The sequence below is a fragment of the Durio zibethinus genome, chromosome 12, assembly GCF_047325235.1.
Source record: "Durio zibethinus cultivar Kanyao isolate XHJ-2024 chromosome 12, ASM4732523v1, whole genome shotgun sequence".
NCBI classification, from domain to species: domain Eukaryota; kingdom Viridiplantae; phylum Streptophyta; class Magnoliopsida; order Malvales; family Malvaceae; genus Durio; species Durio zibethinus.
Genome location: NC_143173.1, coordinates 19,164,927 through 19,191,173, shown reverse-complemented (window position 1 = coordinate 19,191,173; position 26,247 = coordinate 19,164,927). Strand labels below are relative to the sequence as shown.

The 26,247-nt window shown below is 27.6% G+C and overlaps 1 protein-coding gene, 1 long non-coding RNA gene and 1 pseudogene across 6 annotated transcripts; 1 reads left to right on the top strand and 2 right to left on the bottom strand.

The window, feature by feature from the left end:
* Positions 1-353: 353 nt before the first annotated feature.
* LOC149515847 (GCN5-related N-acetyltransferase 3, chloroplastic-like) lies at positions 354-3,272 on the bottom strand. Of its 4 annotated transcripts, none has more exons than XR_016326055.1 (5): positions 2,517-3,272; positions 1,939-1,997; positions 1,445-1,501; positions 873-1,175; positions 354-793 (listed from the first exon to the last, which is right to left on the bottom strand). XR_016326055.1 is itself a non-coding variant. In XM_089740971.1 (4 exons), the coding sequence occupies exons 1-4, from the start codon at positions 3,111-3,113 to the stop codon at positions 613-615; spliced, it is 894 nt and encodes a 297-aa protein (XP_089597097.1). In that variant the 5' UTR covers positions 3,114-3,272; the 3' UTR covers positions 354-612. The 4 variants fall into 4 exon arrangements, 1 of the variants encoding a protein (XP_089597097.1); XR_016326057.1 differs by having other exon boundaries at positions 654-803; positions 945-1,175; XR_016326056.1 differs by having other exon boundaries at positions 658-793; positions 945-1,175.
* Positions 3,273-10,653: 7,381 nt separating this feature from the next.
* LOC149515846 (uncharacterized) lies at positions 10,654-15,460 on the bottom strand. 2 transcript variants are annotated; one of them, XR_016326058.1, is made up of 5 exons: positions 14,870-15,460; positions 13,776-13,897; positions 13,584-13,664; positions 13,042-13,143; positions 10,654-11,636 (listed from the first exon to the last, which is right to left on the bottom strand). It is a non-coding gene; the product is annotated as an uncharacterized LOC149515846 (long non-coding RNA). The 2 variants fall into 2 exon arrangements; XR_016326059.1 differs by lacking the exon at positions 13,042-13,143.
* A 1,028-nt stretch (positions 15,461-16,488) lies between these two features.
* LOC149515845 (uncharacterized) lies at positions 16,489-18,493 on the top strand (annotated as a pseudogene).
* Positions 18,494-26,247: the final 7,754 nt, after the last annotated feature.

The following is a 26,247-nucleotide window of genomic DNA, read 5'->3' as shown; positions in this document are numbered from 1 at the left end:
TTTACTTTTTTCATATATAAATTGTAAGCTCCTTTTTTAGGAAGGAACAAGTTAACATTATGTAAAAAGTCTTGTAAGAAATCTTTTCTATATAAAATATGTTTGGCTAAAAACTCTTTTATCTTTTGGTAATTTCTTCCTCCTTCTATAGTTAAAGTTTTAGTTTCATGTTTCTTCAATCTATTTCATAGTTTGCAATGATACAAGTTGAGTATACTCTGCAATTGATGTAGTATTATGGATCTTTTGCATCAGAAATTCTTAGAAATTCTTGTAAAACTGTTAAACAGATCATTGATCCACTTCATCAGCCAAAGAAAAGTTACTATACCAAGATCATACTAACCTTATGCTTTCACTGAAAAAGAAAAATAAATAAAGAGTTTAAAGATTCAACTTACAGATCTTCAGAATCAGCTTCATCAGAAACAACAACAACAACAACAACAAGCAGCCTCCAGTTACAATATTTAAGCAAACTCTAATTAATTTAAAGCTTGAAAGGGCATGAGAATTAGAAACATTGTGCTAAAAGGGTATCAATACTCACTCCGTCAAATAAATACTCTCTTTGTCCTCCGAATATTTTCGCCGAGGAAGGCACCATATTGTTCAACTTTGTGGTTTCTTCGAAGATGCAAATGGCTCTCTGAGTGGTGGAGCTAACAAGAGTTTTCGACCAGCTTGCTTAACCATCAGGTCACCTTCAAAACAAGCGGAAACTGTCCTAGCATACATCATCATAGTAGAACCCAAGATATCATCTCTGAATCCACAAGCTTTGAAGAAGAACCTGAAATAAGCTATAAAGATCGTGATTTAATCCAACCAAAGGAAGCGGAACATAAATCATTAATAATTGAGACATTGACCTATGGAAACATCTGCAGCCCTGCAAAAGTAAACGGCAAAAGGTGGCCTCACATTTCAATCTCAACCTGTACCTTGATAAATATTCTCTCGGGTTTCCACATAATTTATTTGCAACAAATCTATACAATGCTGCTGCTGGTTGAACAAGGTAGACTACACAGTTCAGTGAAAGCATGAACCACCTAGTAATAAAATTTTAAGCCCTATTAAAATTTTCTTCCTTCTCGTTTAGGGCTGGAGGTAGTGAAGAGAGCAGCTGAGCCAGATATCATAAAAATGCAACCAGTAAGATGCAGCACCGTCTGGAGAAAAAATAATTCCCCATAAGTTCTAAGCTAATTGTAATATACTTGGATGTCCTTTATTAGAAGGACTTTGCAACATGTATTAAAGGATAATTCAGCTTTTCTCCAGCTTATACTAGAATAAAATCTGGCACTCAAACTGAGAAGAGGGGCTGCCCGATGTTAAAATTAATAAAACCAGGGAACAAAACCCCCAATTATGAAACAGAGAAGACGTACTTAGGAGAGCAGAGGTTTAGAAATTTTAGCATAATGACAAGAATTACCTCTCCTTCATGGAACAAAGAGCAGCTATGTCATAAATGTCTCTACTTGTGAGCATTCTGAGAGAAAAAGGAGGAAAATGTTAAATCATACATATAACTTCAGTAGCTTACAGTCCACACTTCATAAGCTGCACGGTTAAGAATAAAGAAATAACAAGCAATGTATTCTTCATGGAGCATTTCTTGTAAATTTTGACAACAAAACTTGAAGAAATGCTAGAATAAACAGAATTTACCAGCTATTCTGCTATAACAATTTTGATTTTAAAGCAGGTGACATGTTACTTATTTCTAGAAGAAGGTGACTATACATCACTGACTCTTATTTAAAGGAAGACAAGATTAAAGTTGCCCTCTTACATTGAGCAGGCAGCATGTCACATGTTCAGGACAATTTGGATAACACAACAACTTGGGTAAAACTTTTCAAATTTAGTAACTCTCAGAATTAAAACTAACACCGATTAAAAGAAGACATTTAAGAATTGACAAACCTCACAATCATTTTAACTATTATCGTTCCAATTCCCATTCCCTGTAAAGAAGGAGTAACCTGGAAGGCACTGAGCGACAATTATATGAATATAAATGGTAGTTAAGAATCTAAGTAATAAAAATGAGGGGTATACAATCCAGAAGCCATAATATGGTCAATCACTTAGCCGTTTACAATAAAAAGCATACAACTTGAGATAGATAATCCCAAGGTTTTATGTAAGGTTGTGCGGTACATAACGGAACAAATCTTCAAAGCAAAGCTCCAAAAGTGTTCTTTTTCTTTAGCAAAAGGATTTTTTTAAAGAGTGTGGTGCGTGTGTGTGAAGAGAGACCAGAGAGTGAGGATATCTGGAACTTAAGAGGAAGCATCTTATATGATTTACCAGCTAAATTCTCCATTTATGTTCATTGGTATAACCATTGTTCTCCCAAAGGGAAAAAAAAAAATCCAAGGGGTTGTGAAAGGATATTAGGATCCTTTAGTTGATAGCTAATTGAACTCCACAATTTCTAAAGGATATTAATATACACAAATGAATCTACTGTATGGTAGAAAGAACATCAAGACAAGTACCATGACATCGTAGATGGATGCAGTCAATCCCAAATCGGAAACAGCACGGCCAAAGCCCACAAGCTGGCCGTTGGAAGGGGTGACGGGCATCACACTCTCTATTAAATCTCCAAGCAAACCCTTGTTCGTTTCCTTCTGCCGTTCTTGGTTTTGCATTTGGTTGATGGTGTTAGTGACATTGGCATGTTTAGGTTTACAGAAGACTGAGACAATCGCACAACTGTTGGAGAGAGCAATTCGGAGCTTGTCCAAGTCCATGGCTTCTTTCACTATGCCGGTGTTGGGGTCCACCTCAGGGAATCGGTGGCAGGAGTGATTGCAACTACTGTACAGTTCACTGAGTTCTTTAAGATTGATGTGGGATGGGTTTGTTGATATGTAAATTGGCATCATTAATGGCGGTGGTTTTGGTTTTAAGCTACCAAACTTCCTTGAATTTGGGTTTGGATTTAGATTCTTTCTTCTACTTGTGCCGCTTATCCATCGCAATTCCATGGATTTGGACTGACAACCACCAACACCAGCACGCTGTATCATCGTTATCTGTACTATACGAGCTGTACTAGATACAGCGGCAGCTGCAGCAACGACCACCATCTCTTGTGTTCCTCTCCCCTTTTGTTTTTGTTTTTGCTTTATTTTTTTTGGTCGAACTCTCAACCCCTTTGTTGAATGACCTTATTCTTCTTCTACGCAGACTGGAAATGACGAAGATAGAACACAGGAGGAAACAAGAATTAGGTGTGGGTGTCTTACTCTCAGATGCCTCTGTCCTTTGTCCCCACCAATGTATTACTTATTGCTACTAAAGCTCGGTTTGACTCGTAAAAATTTTCTTTCACAAAATATTTTTTTAAATATTTATGGTTTTAAAAAAAGTAAAATTTTTTCTTATGTAAATGAATTAATAAAAAATATTTTTTATTATTTGATTATTTTTTGAAAATTTTGTTTTTTTAAAATAATATTAATATAATTATTAAAATATTAAAAATTATTTATAATTAAAATATATTAAAATTAGTTATTATTAAAATTATTAATATTAAAAAATAATTACATTTAATAATGATATTAATAAAATATTATATTAATATAAAAATACTTAAAATAAAACTATTTATAATTCTTTGTATTAATATTTTAAAATATTTAAAATAGTATTATTATTCTTAAAGTATTATTTTTATTAATATTAAAATAGTAATATTTAATATTTAAAATATCTATTATTAAATCATAACAAAATATTTTCTATTTATATTTATTATTAAATTAGTAATATAAATATCTTAATAAATGAAAATATAAAATTATATATTTTAAATTAAAAAATAATGAGAAATTATTAAAAATATTCATATTAAGAAAATAATATTATTATATTATTTAACATTAATTATTAAAATAATAAAAATATTACATATGTTATTATTTATTATTAAAATAATAATATAATACTGTTTATTATTGAAATATTAAAAATATATATGTTTAATAATATACAAAATAAAAATATTTAAAATTGAAATATCAAATGACTTTTAATGTTAATATTTTTATTTTTTAATTAAAATTAAATAAAATATTTTTATTAATATAATAATATTTTAAATCAAATCATATAAGTTCGAGTTTAAATTATTATATTCAAAGTCTTACTTCAGTAAAACTATATATTAAAATATTGAAAGACTTTTGATATTAATATTTTAATTTTTAAGTAAAATTGAATAAAAATATTATTTGAAGTATGATTAAATTAAATTTGAGCTTAAAAAAATCATATATAAAATCCGACTTGAATAAAATTATATTCAAACACATTGATAAGTCATTCTATTTAAAGGTAGTTCTTTTTCAAAAATTGTTTTCTCCTTTTCAAAAGAGAAAGATAATTTTTAAAAAAAATATCTCATTTTTTGTTAATCAGTAAGTTATTTTCTGTTGACCAATTAATTTTTTATCAAACAAATACTTGAAAATACAAAAATCATTTTTTGAAAATTATTTTTTGTGAAACAAACAGAGCTTAATATTATCTCCACACAAATGCTAGCAACTTTTATTTTTATTGATTTATTCTATGTATATATATATATATATATATATATATATGCATATACACATAAAAATCAATTTATACAGTATAAATTTTTTTAATAATATATATTTTAATTACTAATTTTAATAAATCTAAAAGATAAGATTAAACTATTTTTAATTTTTATTTATCTCTTTCATCTCTTAAATTTATTAAAATCAAGAGTTAGAAAAAAAAATGTAAAACTATAAAATTTTTACACTATATAAATTGACCATTCTTCATATATATATATATATATATATATAATATGTATATATGTATATGCATATGAAGACGTTTACAAATTGGACATGAATTTTTCCAAAGATAATAATGTTGCTAATGGAAATCAGTCTTTAAAACCTCCCAAGAGGTGTGATTGGGACCAATTGTATAGATTGTCCGAATCATACAAATGTTGCATAGTATGTATATGAATTGGCTGCTCTTACACACGAGCTTCATGCTTTAGGTATTAAAGATACCCAAAAATAAACCTCAATGATCTTTTGGCAGATAAATTAATGGGTTTCCATGAAAAAATGGATGACACACCTGCTTGCCACTATGGTGGCTCGACAGCTTATAATAAGTTAACTTCAACTTTTATTATCTTACTTGCAACCATATGCAATTTGCAAAGTTGGAATAGAATGGGCTTCTTTAGATTTTGTTTTTTTGGCTTTTCTTTTTCGTTGAAACTGCCATTAATTAATTACTTTTACGGCTTTCATCTAATTTTGAGCATCTCTGTTTTTTTTTGCTTTTTAGTGCATAGACTCTTGATTGAATGCAAAGAAATTAATGAGTAATGCGATTTTTATTAGTTTTGGATTGGACAAGAAGGCAGCTTGGATCTAGACACAATTTGGTGGTTTTTCACCAACATGCTTAAAAAAAGGAGTTGCTTGATATAGTGTTCAATTTATAAATATTTGTTAGAAACTCGAGGGGATGAGATCTCTCACAATGCTTAGGTTCCCACTCTTATGAATAGCTGAATGTCTGATTTCAATGATGAATAAATTTCTCCTTTATGATGTCTTGATTGCATATTCTTAGGGGATTGCTTAAAGGATGCAATTTGTTTTTTTTTTTTTTTACTTATCCTTTGATATAAGGTAGAAAGCTAAAAAAAACAATTGAATTGATAATTTTCTTAAAAAAGGTTCAAGGTTTAAGGTATTAAAGACTTGAGATCTTTTCATTTGTAGAGTTTTAGTGAATATATGCACTTATAAAAAAGCTAAAATATAGTTAATAAATTCTTCTAATAGTTTTACATTAGATAACACTGATTTTAATTGCTTAGTGCTCTTGTTGTGAAGCACGAGTTTTTTATCTAGTATATATAGAAAGTCAGACTGAAAGCTGTTTAAAATAGCAAGTCATCTAGTTTCCTTAAGATTTAAAACCACCAACATAAAATGTCTTAGTTTCACTTAAAAAAAGTCTTTTTTATTGCATTTTTAAATATAATCCAAAATCTATATATGAATATTAGAATATCAAATACAATCATGTTGTGTACCTATTTGAGTAATCATAGTTGCTACATAGAAGCATCACAGTTTTCTAGAGAGATTAAGTTTTTCTCTTCATTTTTCTCTTACTAGTGGCTTTTAATAAGTAAATACTATTAATTAAAAGTAAAAAGGAGACCGTAACCATATATTTTTCTGAAACCCTAAAAGCCTTCCTATTAAAAGTTTATTGGGCTAAAAGTCTACACAATTGTCCAATCATATTAACCCCATAAGATAAATAAAGCCCACACATAAGAGATCACTATTAAATTTTTTGGATTCTCTTACATGTCTCGTATTAGGACTAAACTTATTATTTAGTTTTATTAAATTAAATCTCCAATTAATACTAGCCCACATTATGAAAAATTTTAATATTCTCTCATTTAGGCAATATTAATTGGATTGTTTGATTGTAAGAAAACATAATTTAAAAAACAATATTCTAGACTGATTAACTTTTCTTTTATATGGACACAGTTTTAAAAAAATAATTTAGTCCATGAAACAATATTTTAATGATTTTGTCTAATAAAACCATCTAATACTAAATCATGGTAGCCATTATATCTTTTATTGACATAAGATGAATCCACGCTTACAAGTACCAAATATTTTATCAAAAATGAATATTGGTGTAGCTATTTAGCAAGAAAATAACATCCAAATGTGATATCAGTATGTTATTTTCATTGTACTAACTTTTCTTTTATGTGGATATAGTTTTAAACAAATAATTTAGTCCATGAAACAATATCTTAATGATTCTATCCAATAAAATCATCTAATACTAAATCATGGTAGCCACTATGTCTCTTATTGACATAAGATCAATCCATGTTTACAAGTACCAAATGTTTTATTGAAAATAAATATCGATATAACTATGTAGTAAGAAAATAACATCCAAATGTGATAGCAGTATGTTATTTTCATTGTTAGTTCTTTAGTCGATTTTTCTAAACTTGTTAAGAAATCTCAATGACATCTAGATATGCTTGTATGTCTCCTTTTTATTGTTAAAGTGAGTTGATGGTATCATTTATAAGACATACCAAATAACATTAAAGTCATACCTAAGAAATACACCATATCTTAAGATTTTATAATATTACATGTTAATATAAAATTTGCACATACAAATAGATATATACAAAAATAACAATGTTAATATGTTGACTGTAACCCTGCATATATGTTACCATATTGTCGGCCCCAAGTCCAAATAAAGCAATAAAGGTTGCAATAAGATAATAGCTAATATAAAACATAGTCAAATCGTGATGAGAAATCAAAATAAGAATTTTTATTGGGTCATTGCCTCCCAGTAGCACGCTACATCAGAGTCAATATACATGCTTCCAAATTTTTTTTCTCTATTATCAACTAAGACATTATAAAAGGCATCAGGCCTTAAAAATTCCTTTGAGAATAGCAAAAACTATAAAAATCAAATGGATTATCTCAGGTGGAGATCGTCCATGGTGGAGAACAGTCAAAGAAAAGACAATGATGGAGCACGAAACTGACGATAACCAAACGACCAATGAGAAAGAGGCCTGGTCGGAGAGGGGGAGAGAGGGAAAAGAGTGAGAGAGTTTAGGGATTTCAAAAATAGGGAAAATTGGGGTTTCATAAGGATTAGGGGTTTTAATTCTTTTCATTTTTTTCACATATTATGAATGAAAATTTCACCGAATAATTGATCATTTTTAATTTTGTAAAAAATATTTATCAATAAAAATTTTTGTTGGTATTTTTTACCTTAATTCTCGCCAAAATTTTACCTAAACATTATGCACAAAATAAAATCTGTAGATGATAATCGAATTTTTTTATAACTATATTCTAATGGTAATTCGTTAGTAATCCATCGATAATTATCAACAAAAAAATTCCGTCGATGATAAATCAATTTTTGATAATATATGTATATTATAATTTTAAGTTTCATTATGATATACACATTCTATTAATTCATTTTCATTACTTATAGTATTTAAAATCATCAAAATACAATAATCTTTTTAAAATTTAGCTTGAATGACTCCTATAAAATCCGACACTTAAGAAAAAATGTAAAAAAAATATAAAATTTCAAATAATAAGATGAAATTTAAGAAAATATAATATAAAAAAAAAGCAAACATAAAAAATAAATACTCAAAATTTTGAAATATTAAATATCCCATCAATAAAAAATCTTTAGTGCTTTTTTAAGGTAAAATTTGTTAATAGTATCTTATACAAAAATATTTTATAATTAGTAAATTAAGTTTTTTTTCTTTTTATAGGAATTTTTTTAAAATAAAATTTGTCTATATGATATAAAAAAGCAAAACTGGAAAAAGTGTTTCTATTGGCTCCGTTTGTTTCGCAAAAAATGATTCTAAAAAATAATTTTTGAAAAATATTTATATTTTCTAAATTAAAAGAGATTTTTTTTTGTTTGAATGACTTAATGAAAAATATTTTTATTATTTGATTTTTTTCTGAAAAATCTATTTTTTTCAAATAAAATTAATATAACTATGAAAATATTAAAAATGATTTATTATTAAAATATATTGAAATTATTTATTATTAAAATTATTAATATTCAAATATAATAATATTTTAATAATAATACTTAATATTAAAATATTATGTTAATATAAAAAATACTTAAAATAAATTATTTATTATTCCTTAAATTATTTGTTAATATATTATATTAATAGTATATTATTTATTATTAACATATTATTATAATATTTATTAATTAAATTAATAATATTTATTATATTATTTATTAATATTACATTATTATTTGTTAATATAATATCTTTAGTAATATATTATAATATTATTTCTTCATATTATTTATTAATATAATATGTTAATATTATATTATTTATTAATAATATATTATTTATTAATATATTATAATTTATTTATTTATATAATATTATTTATAAGTAAAATTATATTCAAAAGTATTGATAAGTGCTTCTACTCATAAACAGTTCTTTTTCAAAAAATATTTTCTCCTTTTCAAATCCTTAAGACAATTTCCAAAAAAATTGCTTTATTTTTCATTAACCAATAAGTTATTTTTTGTTGATCAATCAATTTTCTACCAAACAAATACTTGAAAATACGAAAATCATTTTTTGAAAGTTATTTTTCACAAAACAAACGAAGCCCAAATCCCAAAAAATTTTCAATACATTCCAAAAAATTAACCTTTGATGAAATTGCTTATACTTATTAGTTAATTACTTTTTTGTCCTTCACACCGCTTTCTTCTTCTTAGTAAGTTTTTGCAATTCATTTTCGAAAAAAAACAATTATTCATCGAAATTTGATTTTGAAAATTAAATAAAAGTTATCAAAAATTCATTTTCAACAACTTTTTTAATGTATCAAAAATTCATTTTTAGAAATTTCTTCAATGTATCAGAAATCTATTTCCAAAAAGTTCTTCATTGTACCTTAAATGTATTTTCGAAAGTAATTTTTTACTTTATTTTCTTTGTTGCATTAGGTATGAGAAGGTAAATTCAATCCCTTAATCAATGTTTGACACAAAAATATTAGATGTCCCTTATTGCAATCTCCAAATGGTTTTTAACTATATCTCTAAGGTATGGACTGTCTAAATCCAACGATAGAAACCTATAATCTCATGCAAATTGGCTATTGTACCATATGCGATGATGCAGTCACACTTCATCTCACCAAATTTGATTTCACCATAATGTTTCCTTCCAGCAACTGGCTGCTTTGTAAGTAAGTATACAGGTGAAAAGCTATTGATAAAAAAAATGTTATGATGAGATCAAATTTGGTGAGATGGAGCGTGATTACCTCATCGCACATGATGCAACAGCCAACTTGCATGAGCATCTTTTCACATTTAGCTATTACTATCAGATGCATGTTTGTCAGAATTGCAAAAATGTTGCAAACGTTATTGAACATATAGTGCTTGGTGGCCAAAAGATTAAAGGTTTCTACTATCGGATTTACCAATCTGCTAATGATATTGTCAGGATCAATGTTCCTTACAATGCTACGTTATTCTGGCGGGAGCAATGCTTTCCATAACCATTTTCAATGTACCAGAAATCCATTTCCTAAAATATTTAAAGGCTTTGGAAAATAAATGTCTGGAAACCATTGAGAAATGGATATCTATTTTCAAAATTTTTTAAAGATTTTAAAAGATGGATGTCCAAAAGCCTTTAAAGGATTTTGAAAATGATAAAGGCTTTCAAACATGAATTTCTGAAAGTTCTTGAATGATTTCAAACATCTAATTTTGAAAACCTTTAATAATTTTCAGAAATTCATTTTGAAATATTTGAATCACACCTCAAAACTTAAAATCCTAAATCTTACGAAACTAAACACGAAATCAAACAAAAAAGCTGAAAGAATAAATGATTTACCTCTTATTGTAAATTATCTAATGCCAAATGGGTGATTAATGCTTGATTTAGGCTTAATCCTTTGAGATTTTTAGGGTTTTCAGTTGGCAGAAATGAGGTATTTGGGTTTTTAGTAAATTTATATTTTGAGTTTAGGGTGTGTTGAGTAAAAAATTAGATATTAATAGTAGTAGGGTATGAAGAGAAAAAGTTATGGTGCAAATAGCAACCCTCAATTGGAAATGCGCCACAATCACTAGTTGGCAAAATGCAGCATTGAGATTAACTTAGACCAATGGTCGACCCGATCTTAACTTGATTTTGATCACTTGAATCCAAATGACTTAAATTTAAAATTATTTAAATCTAAGATGATTAGATTTGAAATAATCTAATCTTTAAATGACAAGAACCCAAATGGATTAAATCCAAAATGATCCGAAGTTGATAATCCCAAATGACAAGAACCCTCCCTGACCACCCAATTGCCACTTCTAGTCTTTCTCAGTTGTCTCAGATTTATGGAAAATATGAGGAAGGCCAAACTATAAGGCTTGGTTTGAACTCCTGCAAATTAATTGTGCACGATGGCACATCATTATGTCAAGCACCTACCATGCATTAAATCATATCTTGGAATTCTATGTCATGAAAGTTAAATTGTTGGTTCTTGTCCTGTCTCTATTTGAAATAGAAACATTAATTAATGTCAATAATACATCCTGATTTTTGCACTTATATGAATGGCATAATATTTTTATGTATATTTATTTTTCGTTTTCCAATGAAGCAAAGTTAACATTTTGCACTTCCACTTGGGATGATAACCTTTGTAGTCTCTCTTTCCCATATTACAATATACCAATTATCCACATTGGATTCGTTGTGAATACAGGAAGGTTTAAAAACAAAATATTAAGCGTGGTCTGCTAACTGTAATCGACTAAAAGGGTGACCAAGATGATGATGCCAGCCGAAGGTATATGATTTACCAGAGGAAAAGGCAAAAAGTAGTTTGGCTGGGGAGCAATGTTCGACCACTCATGGACGCCTTCCGCAGCTGTACCATGCATTGGTATGATTCCCATCCGAAGATCTTCACAAGAAACAAATTTGATTAAGAACTCAATGGAAATATCGTTAGATAAATTTTTTTTACTTGAAATTATCAAATTTTAAATTTTATCACTAAAATTAAGAATATAGCACTCTACCAAACAAACCATACTAATGTTAGCATTAGATGAACATAATTGTCAAATACAAATTAAATTCAGTTTCATAGCAAGTACACATAAAACATTAGAGAGAGGGCTAAGCATGAGAAGAAGGTAAAGAAGAAGATTGTGTGTGCTTAATTAGAAAGGCTTTTACCATCATCAAGGAAAACCCATTCACTCTTCAAAAGTTGTTTTATATACTTTTCTCATATCTAAACATACATATATATATATATATATATACACATACACACGTAATATTCAATAATATAATAAAAATATAAAATTTTAAGTAATAATATGTTATAAAGATATGAAATTATATTAACAAAATATTTTAAAAAATAATTAATAAAAATAAAATAAAATAATTATTATTAAAATATTCAATGGTAATTAATTTCTAAGCCATAATCACTAATTTTTATTTTATTGAGTGTTTTCGATATTGCTTTTATAGAATACTAGCAACATGCCCGTACGTTGCTGTTGGGCTAAAACTTTTTTGTTATCACAGTAGAATAAGTCATGCCAATGAATTTCAATAACAACTTTTATATACCATGTCACATATTTATACACAAAATATTACTAAAAACTTTGTCTCAAACCATGTTGTATTTGCATCATGAGTTGGAGGACTGACTTTTATGCTATTGGATAAGGAAAGAGAAAAAGGGTTATGTAGTTCATTCTCTAACCTTTTAAGAACAGTTCAAACATACACTAAGTTAGATACATCATTCTAATTTCTTAATTCAAAATGAAAACAAAAGGAATAAATATTGAAAATGCATATTTAACCTGCTGTATGTCATAGTAAATATGGAATTCTCCCTGATAAAACTACAATTTTAAACCAAGGATCATGAGTTCATCACCTATAAATTCAGCAATATGTCAATGGTCCATGCAAAATATTATCGCCTAATGCCTCAAATTAAAAATTTTAAAATTATCAATAACAATATGTAAAAGTTGTCCCTAAACTTTAATTTGCTTCAATCTACTGCCAGGTCATCAATTTTACTATTCATTTAGATGAAAAAAATTTTTTCTTTACTTTTATTGGATCCCAAATCTCATTAAATTTATAATTACTGGATGTTTAAGGCCCTAGGTCTTTTTAGCTCTTCACATTGGGTTTCAACTTTGAGCCATGTTACTGATAAAGAGGAATATGTAGGCATTGTGAAAGAAAGTATTAGAGTCAACCCAAAATTGGAATGAAGGAAAAACCGATGAAATAGGTCACTCATTTACTTTGAATTCATAACTTACATAATGAATTGCATCGACGTCTTGGCCTATAATCGAATACTTGTTTTCCACACTACTAATTGATGAATGCCGAGGAAGAAGTAAATCAACTGCTGCAATCAACTATAATGCAGGAGACCACTTGAGAAACCACCAACTCTCAAAAGGTGAAATAAAGCCAAGAAATAACCAAGCAACTCTAAAAGTATAAATAATTAACAGTTGTTTAATATTATAAAATAATAATTTTGTCATAAAAAATTTCAAAAATAAAGTTTTTGAGTATGAAATTTAGATTAAAGTTTTGAAAAATTTTGTAAAATTGATCCATTTGAAGAGAATTAATGGGCTGGGGAATTAAGTGTAGTTCATAGCAATATTATGTGGTATGTTGCATATCTTAGGAGTTTGGATTTCACATTACATCAAAATATGATTCAGTTTCATTTTAAGCAACAGAAACCTCACATGTCTAAACAATCAAATAAGTTCAAATGAATTATCTAAATTATAATCTAGATTTACGAAAATTTGATGTGCAATTCAGTTAGTAAGAGATTTACCATCATTTGGCGTAGGTAGATCCAATACGACCAACTCCAATTACACTAACTGTATGTCCTTTAAGCAAGTTTCCCACAAACCTATAAGAGAAAAAAAAAAGTGGAATTGCACAATCGTGATGTACTTGACATTTGGAGTTTATCATTTATGCTCATCAAAAGTGAAAGATAAGGTATATTTGGTATACATACAGATGAGGGAGCGATCCATCATATAAGCCTGCCCTCATGAATTCATCCACTTCAACAATTCCTCTAAAGGCTACTGAAGATAGAGAAGCTGCTAGTTTTGCTATTGTTTCTGTGCGTACCCCCTAAACCAAATCGGCACTACCATTAGTTCAACATTTCTATCCTAAAATTGCTAAACCAACTTTGTTAGTTGTCACCATTTTCCACACAATAAGGCTTGTCAGATTATGGAACCAAATCATTGCAATTCATTTATTGTATTAACACTAAAATCCATTGCTATGACCATATAATCGAATGTGTAGACATATAGGAGTCCACATATAATTAAACTGGCACAGAATATAAGATCAAAAAATAAAGTTATCCAGAACTATGTAGAAAAATAAACCTACAAGAGGGTTAGCAACTGCAATACCATACTTGTTGGCAGCATTAACATCAACAGTTTTGTAACCAACAGCCATGTTACTAAAAACTGTGGCTCCTGCTCTGCTTAACGCAGCAAACATGTTCTTCCCCTAATCTTCAATTAACTATAACTCAAATCCCAAACCACAAAAACTAGGAAACAAAATAAAAAAAAAAAAAAAAGAGCCCATGCTTTTGATGTTTTAAGTAGAAATAAAATCGCACGGGGAAAACCTATCCAATCACCTCATCTCACTTATCAATGATATCCTCAACGGACAAATTTTTTTTTCTAGGTGCATATCTAAATAGAAATGAACAAAAACTTATAAAATAAGATTTCACAAAAAAAAAAAAGAAAATGAAAACATAGGATCTAGAGAAGAAAAATTATGATTACTTCAACGCAGCAATCTTGTTCAATTAAGAGGTTGTCTAGCAAGTTCCAGGCGTAGGCTTAATGTTAACAATTCTGTATTTCCCATTTGGGTTCCAAACTTCAATTAACACTAGCTTTGCCATTGAAACTAGTCACTCACAACATAGCACAAACAGAGGTTTTTAAATTTCAATCACTCTGTTTCTTGGTTTTTGTAGCAATGGTTCATATATTTATATCTATAACAAATCAAATAAAAAATTTAATTGAAGCTAATTCAATAAGAAAGTGTTTAATTTCTTACAACACAAATGCCATTTCAAACCACTCTCTTTAGCCTGCAACAAATTTCTTTCCATCACCAATCATCTCTGTGACACTCTCATAATCACTGGCCCAACCTTCGAATCCCTCTCTCGTCTCCTCCTTTGCTTCTCGAACCTCAACACAATCATTTTCTATGACTTCCATGGCAATCTCGATTATGTTCTTTCCTAAATTTCACAATTAGGTTGGCCTTGAAATCCCTTGACGTTTCGAACTAAAAGAGTTTCCCTTTATTAGGTTTGAAACAGTTGGTTCCAAAACGAGGAATTTGACAAAATTGAATTGCTCAAATATTGGGTCTTTGATAGATTCTAATTTCATTAAGATTGAGAGTTGTTCCCCTTTTCTTGAAGTGGTTGATATTAGCTATCATAACCACAGATGAGGAAAGTTATCAGATACATGGCCTTTATGCATGATAAGATTGCATGAAACAGATACATATGGCCTTCATGCATAAACAGATAGCTGACAAATTGATTTTTAATGGCATCAGTGATGTGTATACCAAAGACAAAAGTAGGGCTTAAAAACCACCTTCCATAAATATACCCCAAGCTTAAAAGCCAACTTTCAACCCAAGCAAAAAATAATTGAAGAGAGTTTTTATCAAAATTAACCACCCAATCATCTTTAAATACATTGCTGAGTTGTCTATGTTAAAACTAATTGGGGATAGCTTTTGTATTACGTAATAGACTAAGCTTTTGCAGATATGACAAGAAATTTTTGCATAATTGACTCCGATTTTCATTTTCTTAAATTTTGTATACGGAGAGGTTTGGTTATTATTATTGTTGTTGGTTGATAGATGTGACACTTTTATTATTGTTGTTGATTGATAGATATGACAATTAAATTCACGTGATATTCCAAATAATCAAAACTCACTCTTAGGGTCCATTTGTTTCGCTGAAGCAACATATTAAAACTGTTTTACGCATTTTCGAGTGTTTGTTTTCACTGAAAATACATGAGTCAACGGAAAATATCCTTCGAGTCAATATAAAATTAATTCATTTCTGAGGAAATTGTCTTCTCCTTTTGAAAAGGGGAAAACATTTTACACGAGTCGTAAAAAACATCACACCCACACAAACCCATAAACACATCTGAAGCTTTAGGCGCCACTTTACTTTTTTTTGTGGGCATCAATGTTTCTTTCACAGGTCACACCACCGATTATCTCACCAGAGTGAAACTAGTTGGTATCTTCACCTATTCCATCCATTCACAAAAAATTTCGAACCCTAAAAAAAACTTGTATCCCGAAAATCAGGGACAGTTTGCGACAAACTCTTCTAGATCCTTGGTTGTTTCGTCCTCAGCCACTAAGGTATCTTTGATTATTCTTTCCATTTTGACTGGGTTGCTGCCGAAATTAAGCAAAATGGTTGGATTCTTTCTTATGTATGAAATTGCATTGAGAAAAAAGATTAAAAAAATAATCATTGTACTATGTATATCTATTGTTCTTGTGGCATCTACCTGAAAATCATCTAAAGAATTATATTTTCATCAACTATCACAATATTAAGTTTCAATGAATCCATGGCAGTAATAAAATTTTGCACAAATTCAGCCATAATGGCAATCATGGTAGTAGCAGATGCATTTACAGCAGCCTTGTGCTCCACAGTGGCAGGTACCCTAGAGGTCACTAAAAAATTTATAGCAACAGGACCAGTTCATTTTGTTTGTATTTGCAAAGTATTCAATGCTAAAGACTATGTCTTTGGGTGTAGAAGCTAAGGTTTTGAAATGGACAATAAGCTTTTGGTACTTAATGTTATATTCCAGATAATGAAACTAGTCAGATTACAATTCATTCATCGTCAATAAATATATATATATATATATATATATATATATTTTGCATAACACATAAATCCCAACCAATATTGAAAACATTAAAGAAATAGAAAGATATCCACAAAAAAAAAAAAAATGCTTTCTGAGATTTTGTTATGGACTTAGCACTTTTGATATAAAAAATAGCATGACATGTCATTTTTAATATAAAAAAATTCTCATGAATTTTAGCATACATTATTTGGTTGTATGAGATGGCACTTTTCTGTTGTGGTCTTTTTAGCATATATTATTCAATTGCATGAGTTGGCACTTTTTAGCATATATTACATTTTTTTTTTAACTTGGCACTTTTGATACAAAGAAGACATAAAGATTTGTACATTTGGTATATTTTATTAAATTTCTTATTTACTTTCAACTTGAAAATTTAGCATACATTATTTGACAAATAATATATTTTAACGATGGATATCTTTTTTGTAGATGGATAATAATTCCATCCTTGCATCAGTTATGGGTGCAGTTGCTTTAGTACTAGCTTTTAGAATTATTGTTGTTGAAATATTTAAATCTAGGAACCAAACAGCCCGTGAACCTTGTATCAATCAAGATTATGAAAGAGAAAGTTATATTAGTAGCATTTTATATGGAGGTGATCAGAAATATACTGATCAAATAAAGATGTGGCAAATTGCATTTTTTAATCTTTGTAACATTCTCATTAGAAACAATTTGTTACAATCAACTAGATCGGTGAATGTTAAAGAGCAAGTAATAATTTTTTTTGTATTGGCCACAATGTAAGGTCATGAGTAATTGGATTAAGATATTATCGATCAACTGAGACAGTTCACCAGTACTTTAGGATTGTATTGAAAGCTATTTTGACATTATATAAGGTTTTCATTATATTACCAAAGGAGTCTCCTGAAATAATAAACAACACAAGGTTATACCCATACTTTAAAGATTGCGTGGCAACATTAGATAGAACTCATGTTCATGCATCTGTGCCAATTGAAATTCAAGGAAGATTTCATGGTTGTAAATGGGGAACCAAGCAAAATGTGTTTTCTACCATCACTTTTGATTTAAAATTTTCTTATGTACTTGTTGGTTAGGAAGACAATACACATGCTTCTTGTATTTTAAATGATGCACTTGCATACCCAAGAGGATTTAGAATTCCAAAAGGTAATAGTTAGAAGTATCGAATAATAGTACTTTATTTGTACTTAGAATGTATTTAGCAATAATTAGATTTTGTAAACTTGAAGGTAAATATTACCTTGTTAATGCTGGATATGGCATCCGGAATAGAATAATATCTCCATATCGTTTAAAAGAGTTTAGTGATTATCATCCCAAAAATGTAAAGGAACTCGTTAATCTATGTCATTCATCATTGTGAACTACAGTTGAATGAGTCTTTGAGATTTTGAAGAAATATTTTCATGTTTTAGATGCTAAACCATTTTAGGATTTTCAAACACAAATGGATATAGTGTTAGCATGTTGTACCATTCATAATCATATAATGGGAGTTAATCCTAATGACTCAATTAAACAAGAATCACTTGATGAAAACAAGTATTCAATAATAAGATAAACTCATACAGAGCAAAAAGAAAGAAAAAACTAGAAAATGGACTATCAAGAGAGAGAAAATTGCACAAGCTAAGTAGGATGATTATATACTTAGAACAAATTAATTTGGTTTAGATTTAGACATCAAAATTTCTAGGTTAAATACTATTGTATTTTAAGAATTTCCTATGTTTTCTATTTGGATGAGATTGAAGTTGTTTGATATTGCTATTTTTGAAAAAAAAAAATTTTGTATACTTTGTTTAGCTTTAGTATATAGTTGGATGTCTATTATTTCTTTTAGTTTTTGTTTATATTTATTTTTTTAATGTAATTATAATTGTAGAAATAGATAACTTAGAGAAAAAAGTGGGGCTCATCAAAGCAATTTAGGTGGACAAAATTGATAGAGCATATATTTTTTAAAATACTTGCTTAAGAGGCTTAAAAAGGAAATAAGCCATCAAACAATTTCAAAGCACCTACACCAACTCAAGTGGGTGCAACTATTTATGAAAAATTCAAAATTGATTGTGAGCCTAATCATGTAAAAAATCATCTCAAGATAGTAAAAAATACATGGTAGATTATATGCAAAATTCGAGGGGATAGTGGATTTGGATGGGATGACAGTTTGAAGATGATAAGAAGTGATAAAAAAAACATATGATGAAGTAGTGACTGTGATATCTTAATTCTTTTCAAAATTTTTTTCTATTGCAATAGATTAGCTATTCTTATTGTGTTTATAATTTAAAATAGGCACATCCAAAGTATGAACAATTTTTTAATAAGAAACTTGATATATATGATGCAATGGCTTTGGTTGTTGGCAGAGAAATAGCAATTGCAAGTTTTGCTAAATCATTTGTTGATATTGATTTAGAATAAGCTAATGAGGTTGATTCAATACATGTGGACTTTGAAACTAATATTAATGAGGATATTAAAGCAAAAACAACTTCGTCAATTGAAACTTCACAACCAAGATCTCAACATAAAAAGGAAAGTGCTCAAGAAAGTGTTGAAGATAAAAAAAACTTGACAATATGGTAGAGCTACTTGGTGAGATTGTTAATGCCATAAAAAAATTCACTGACGATCAGATTAACACTACAAATCTTTATGAGCAAATAATGTCGATGAAGGAATTTGATAAGGAATCCCTTACTGCTACCTTTGATTATCTAGTGAAGCATGGATAGCAAGCTAAAGTATTTATGGTTAAAAGTAATAATCTTAAAAGACATTGGCTTTTAAAGTTTTTGATGAGTTAAAAATGGAACCTCATATGTTGATTGACTATTTTTATGTGGTTGGTAGAATGGAAACCACTTGCATATGTAAGCCAATTATGGTTATGGTAGATTTATTATACGTTAAAACAATATTAATTATTGACCTAAAATCTTTTGTAAGACTATCTTTTGTGTAAAAACAATATATAAACTACTTTATTATATTCTAAGTTTGTAATGTCTTATTATAATTATTTTATTGTGTTGTGTTTTTTAATTTATTAATTGTTATTTTTATATTTATGACATTTATTATTATTATTATTATTATTATTATTATTATGGATAAGTGTAATTTAAATAGTTATGTGAAAAATACTAATTTGATGAAAATGCAGATTTAAAAAAAAAATCCAAACACCAAAAAATATTTTTCACAAAATCATCTAAACAACAAAAAATAAGTTTATTTTTTAGAAATTATTTTCAAAAATCTATTTTGAATAAAACAAATGGAGCCTTAATAAGTTGAAATTTTTATGAACCAAACTCAAAATGTCCTCGTATTTTTTTTAAATTTTTAAATAATTTTTTTGTTATATCTAATTAAATTTTTTAAATATTATTTTTATTTCATTAATTTTCAAAATATTACTTTTTATCTTATTAGAATTTGAAAGTATTATTTTGTTTAATTAAACTATTTTTAACATATTTTAGTGGTTTCATGTAACATAAGGATTTAATTAAATAAAATATACTTTAAAAGTTTAATTTAATATAAAAAAGTATAAAGATATACTTAAAAAATTTATAAAAGTGTAAAAGTTTTTTTTAGTATTTTAACCTTAAATTTAAAATCAAATTATATTATATTTTATTAAAGTTTGAGTGCATTAAAAAGTGGATATTTTTAACTTTGTCAGCTCTAGTTGTCCATATTGATAATTCATGTACTTCAATTGTATTCAAATTAGTGGATCTATATAATTTTAAACTTTTGTACAAGGATTAATTCAATTAATTAGGTTACTATTTTTGTGCAGAGCACTTTAACAATAAAATTTTTGGATACAGCAAATTAATGTGAGAAAATGCATCCAAATTTTAAGATATCTTTATTAAGAGAAATCATACATATATATATATATTAATTATTATTGAAGGAAGAAAGATTCAAATTCAATTTTTTATACAAGAAATGTATACCATTGATGATAATTTAAAACGAACTAGAAATACCTACCCCACTACAATGGAGTGAATTATTTTTCTGACAATATTTATTATTATTATTATTTTTTATCAATTTTTTTATTATTTTAAATATAATTATAATTAATTAATACGTAATTTAATAGAAGTATTATAGTAATTTTCAAATGAAATATCATATGTTGACTTTTTATAAAGCAATTCTAAAAGTATTTTTTTTTATAATTATGATAAGAAATATTATAGTAATTTTGATCAATTATTGTAAGAAAAGCATTTTCATAATCATAATTGGATGGACATTCTAGTAATTTTGACTAATTATTGTAAGAGGGGCATTATCGTCATTTAAAACATGTGTTAACTCCTTATCAAAGAGCTATAGGGGCATTTTAGTAATCTCAATAAGATTAGTAATTTAATATGTAATTAATTTTAGTAATTTAATATGTAGTTAATTTTAATATATGTAATTTAATATGAGGATTATAGCAATTTTCAAATAAAATGTCATACATTTAATTTTTATGAAACGATAGTAAAAATATTTTAGTAATTTAATATGTAGTTAATTATATATTGTATTAAAATTTAATATATAATTTAATGGAGATATTACAATAATTTTAAATAAAATACCACATGTTAACTTCTCATGAAGCAATTATAAAAGCATTTTTGTAATTATAATAAGGGATATTATAGTAATTTTTATCAATTATGATAAGAGAAGTATTTTATAATTATGGTAAGAGAGATATTATAATAATTTTTGTTATGATTACAGAGGTATTTTTGTAATTATAACAAGAGGACATTACAATTATTTTGATCACGTATCAACTCATTATTAACCAAATTTAGGAACATTTTAGTAATCTCATAGGAATATTACTTTAAATATAGTCTATAGAGGGACTATTTGCACTCCAACTTTTACTCAACACACTCTCTTACATTTAACACCCATTATTTACTTATCACACCCCACACCTAAAACACAAATTTTACCTAAAACCAAGCACCCCATCTCCTTTTCTTCACACTCTCCTTTTGGTTACATCTCAAAACTAAACCCTAAACCCTAAGATTTGAAGCCCTAAATCAAGCCAAATTCCATTCATTTGAAGATGGAAAACATAAAATCAAAGATAAATTATTTATTCTTTTTGCTTTTTTGTTTGATTTGGTGTTTATTTCATATTTGAATGTTGAAATGTTCAGGTTTAGGGTTTCAAAACTTTTAAAAATAGATTTTTAAAAATTCTTAAATGTTTTCAAAAATAGGTATTTGGAAGACTAAAAGAACTTTCAAAAATTCATTATTGAAAGTTTTTAAAATTTCTTAAAAATAATTGTCTGAAAATCTTTAAGAACTTTTAGTGTCGTAAGTTCTTAAAGTCACTGAAAGTTCTCAAAGACTTTCAGACATTTATTTTCAAAAACTTTTAAAAACCTTTAGAAATCTATTTCCAAAAGTTTTGAAAAGTTTTCCATAGAAAATGACAAGCACATGTTTAAATGACTAAAATAGCTTATTAGGACGTGATTTGAGTTTTATGGAAAACTAACATAGTTTTCTTACAAATGTAGATCCATGTTCCCAAAACTGTTCATTGTATGTGACTGCAACTTCTTCGCATGGTCATTAGTGTTGATGGTTCCTTGAAGTACCTAAGAGACGAAGTTGATGCTTGGTGGAAGTGGATGAAGTACAGAATAGAGCTTGTCCAAACTAATGTTATTGTCTGGAGACAAGCTCCACTCAGCCACTTCATCCACTTCCATTAGCTCATCAACTTCCTCTTCTAAGCAAGCAGTGTCAGAATTGGTTAGACCATTAACACTAGTGACGACATGTAGAAAGTTGTAGACATCCATTCCACTCACTTTTGGGGTTTTCGTGGCACTAGTGATGGCCCAGGCAATCAAATGCCATTTTAAATTTTGGATACTGACAAATATAGTACTGGTCTTGGCAAATTATTTGTTGGTTTATCCATTTTATGTGGATTTTATGGTTGATGCTGATCATTTAGGGATGGTGAGTGTAAGTGTTGGACTCGATGCTCGGCTTATCAGCAATTATGCATAGGAGGAAGGATAAGGTGCACTCTGTGCCAAGGTCAAATTTGCCTATAGATGTCCGAGAATTGTGCCAATCTAGTTAGTTATTTATTATGATATCTAGGTGAACGTTTTCTCATATAATAGGGTACTTAATTGAGTGTTGAAATTGGATTTGAAGTAATTGTTGAATAATAAATTCACTTGATTTTATTTTATTTTGTTAAATACTAGCATGAGAAATGCACAAATCCATGTCAAAAGATTTGCATATTTCCTAACAATCAGGTCATTCTTGAAACTGGCTTTATAAAACAATATTTCCTAACAATAAGAAAAACACTATCAGTAATTGCCTGTGGTAAAAATGAGAAAATGCACCAATGGTAAAAGTGCTATACAGAAAAGATATGCTTAAACACTACCTAACCATTTCATTCTACACAAGCCCAAATAGACTAACAGAGAGTGCCTTCATAAGCTCCCAAGAAAATTGCTAATAAGAGTTGAATCAAAAACTGTTTTACTTCTAGAAATCAAACAAAATTAGAATTTTGAAAAAAAAAAATTACTTTCAGAAATGCATTTCCAGATCATTGTATTATTTTTTAAAAATAAAATTTTGTTCAATTTTAGAAATTCATTTCTGGAACTTACTTAACTATTTCGTATATATATGTTTGGCTACTTTCATGTTTTTTTAGAGAATCATTTCTAGTAAAGCCTATTTGGAAAAAAGAAAAAGAAATGGGTGTAAAAGATAAAAAAAAAAAATTAACTAATAAGTATTTAAGTAATTTTATTAAAATTTAAATTTTTTGAAGTGTATTAAAAATAAATTGGGGTGCAAATAATCCCTCTATAGGTTTTATGGATGTTATGACAATGTAAATAATGTTATATTTAAACTTAAAACTTGGTGCACATGTTTTCTTTTAGATTGGAATTGGATTCTGCTGAAGGACCACCACAACGTGATTGGTTTGCTTTTCTATCCAATCGTGCTGGAGTTTGCCGTTTAGCTAGCACAACTTCAGCTCAATAATTGAAGCATTTTGAACGCACCGGAAGCCAAAAATGGACTGAATCCATAAGGAATCCGTGAGGGTCCCGTGAAAATCGTCTACTGCCAACCCACTCGCCTTTCCAAAAATTGTCATGCTCTCCCATTTTTTTTTTATCTTTAAAATTATAATACAAAAATAAAAATGTCCTTGTCACTTAGTTTTTTTTCATTTTTTTAACTAAATAAATTTATTAATTTAATATAAATAAATAAAATTTTATAATTAAACAATAAATTAATTAAATAATTAAAGAATTTTTTATCATATCTATTTTTATTATTTTTTAATTATTTATTAATAAAATTATTATTTAATATAAAAATATGTTATATTTTTAATAATTTATTAATTACATAAATATCAAATATATTACAAATTTTTTATTATTTAAGAGTTTTAATTTAATATTTTTAATATTTTTTTTTATTTTATTATATTTAATTTGAGTACAATAGTAATGTTTATATTTAAATATATATTTTTTTAATTTTAATTTTATTATTATAATAATTAATTTTATCATCATCATTATTTTTAATATTATCAAAATTAATTTTATTTTAAAACTTTAATAGATGAATTTATCGCAAAATCAAAGCTTTAGTTTCAACGCTTGCGGTCTCCCTTCTTCAATACTTAACATGTGGGGTTTGACCTCTATTATTAAAAATTAGTACTTGCTTGCAGTCTTCTTTCTTCAATACGTAACATGTGGGGTTTGACGTCAATTATAAAAAATTTAGCACTTCTTGAAAGTTACGTTAGGGGTGCAGCAGAAGCTCCAATGGCTGTATTTTTTTTTTTTTCAAGAGAACAGAGTCTTATAACAAAAGAAAAGGAGAAAGGCTGGATCGAACTCTAACTTTATGTCCTCCTGAGACTCGGTCAAGTAGCTGAAAACTCAAATGGATGTATGTACAGTTGCCATGACCCACATTTTGGACGATGGAAACTATTTTTTAAGAATAAAATTGTATGTGATAAACGTACCAAATGTAAAATCTGATCTAAATACGTGACTTTCTGTGTCAAAGAAAAAACACAATTGATGGCTATTTATTAATTAATTGAAGTGTGATTTGACAACTCACACGAATCTTCCAACTTTGAGTACGAAAGGATGTCTCGCTGAAATTTTCAGAAAAAAAAAAAAACTTGGGCGTAGATCGATGAGGTTTTAAAGGGAATTTGAGAAATCTAATCTAACCAAAAAACATGGGAGGTGAAGGGAATTTGAAAAAGGTTTTTCTTTTGGACGAGTGGCGGTCCACAGCGGAGGACGGTGGCAATAACGACGGTTGAGGGCTGGTTTCGAGGCTGCTTGGGTTTTTTTTTTTTTGAGAAAGGTGAGAGAAAATACGGTTAAGGAGAGAGAGACCAGAAGAAAAAGAAAATTAAACAAAAGCCGAATTTGAGATTTTCAAAAGTGGAAGAACCGACGCTGTTTTACAAGTGGATCCTGATGTCACGATGTTGGGAGGAACATGAATTTGACATCCATTATACATTATATATTATAGTTTATTATATAGAGTTGATTATAAAATATAAGAGTTTATATTATTTTTTTTATTATTTAGTTTAGATAAATTCAAATAGGTTTTTTTTTATTTGATTTTATTTAAATTTAGATATTAAATATTTTTATTATGTTTAGATTGGATTTAGGATAAAAGAGTGAAAATTTGAAAATATTCGAACAGAATTATATAAAATTTTAATTTTTATAAAATTAAAATAATTATTTTAAATGAAATTTAATTAAATATATTAAAAATTAAATTAAAATAATATAAATTTTTAAAAAATAATGAATTGAATCAAACCAATATAATTCAGATCAAATAAAATCTGTTTCAAAAGAAGTTCGATTTGTATTTGAATCAAAATTTGAAAATCTATAATAATATGCATTATTTAAAAAAATGAATCAAATTTTTTATAATCTAAATTGTTATCAACCTTTGACGAAATAAATGAAATATGATTATTTAAATGAAAATTAAATAAAAAACTTCATAATTATATAAAAATGTAAACATAAAAGAGAGAAAAAAGTGGATAACTAATAATATTTTTTTAAAATAGAGAAAAAATAGTTAGGAGTGGATTTTAAAAAAGAAATTCCCACTCTAATTTTATGAAAAAAAAAAAAGCTACAATTATAACGTTATTAATATATATATTTAATTTTATGATTTATCTTTTTGGTCAATTTATTATAGATTTATGTTACGCTTATATTCTTTGCATCAACGAATGTGATTAGTGGTAAAATTATCGAATTATGCATATTCAATATTCACGTTTAGAATGGATTAAATAATAATTAAAAAAATGTGTAGCTAAATATTTGGTGAAATGGT

Bases quoted from the DNA above. Each gene is read 5' to 3' on its own strand.
- LOC149515847 (XM_089740971.1), bottom strand. From the start codon at position 3,113: ATGGTGGTCGTTGCTGCAGCTGCCGCTGTATCTAGTACAGCTCGTATA. The intron at 1,998-2,516 runs GTACTTGTCTTG...AGTGCCTTCCAG, and splicing joins CATCCATCTACGATGTCATG to GTTACTCCTTCTTTACAGGG. The intron at 794-1,444 runs GTAATTCTTGTC...AGCTTATTTCAG, and splicing joins CTTTGTTCCATGAAGGAGAG to GTTCTTCTTCAAAGCTTGTG.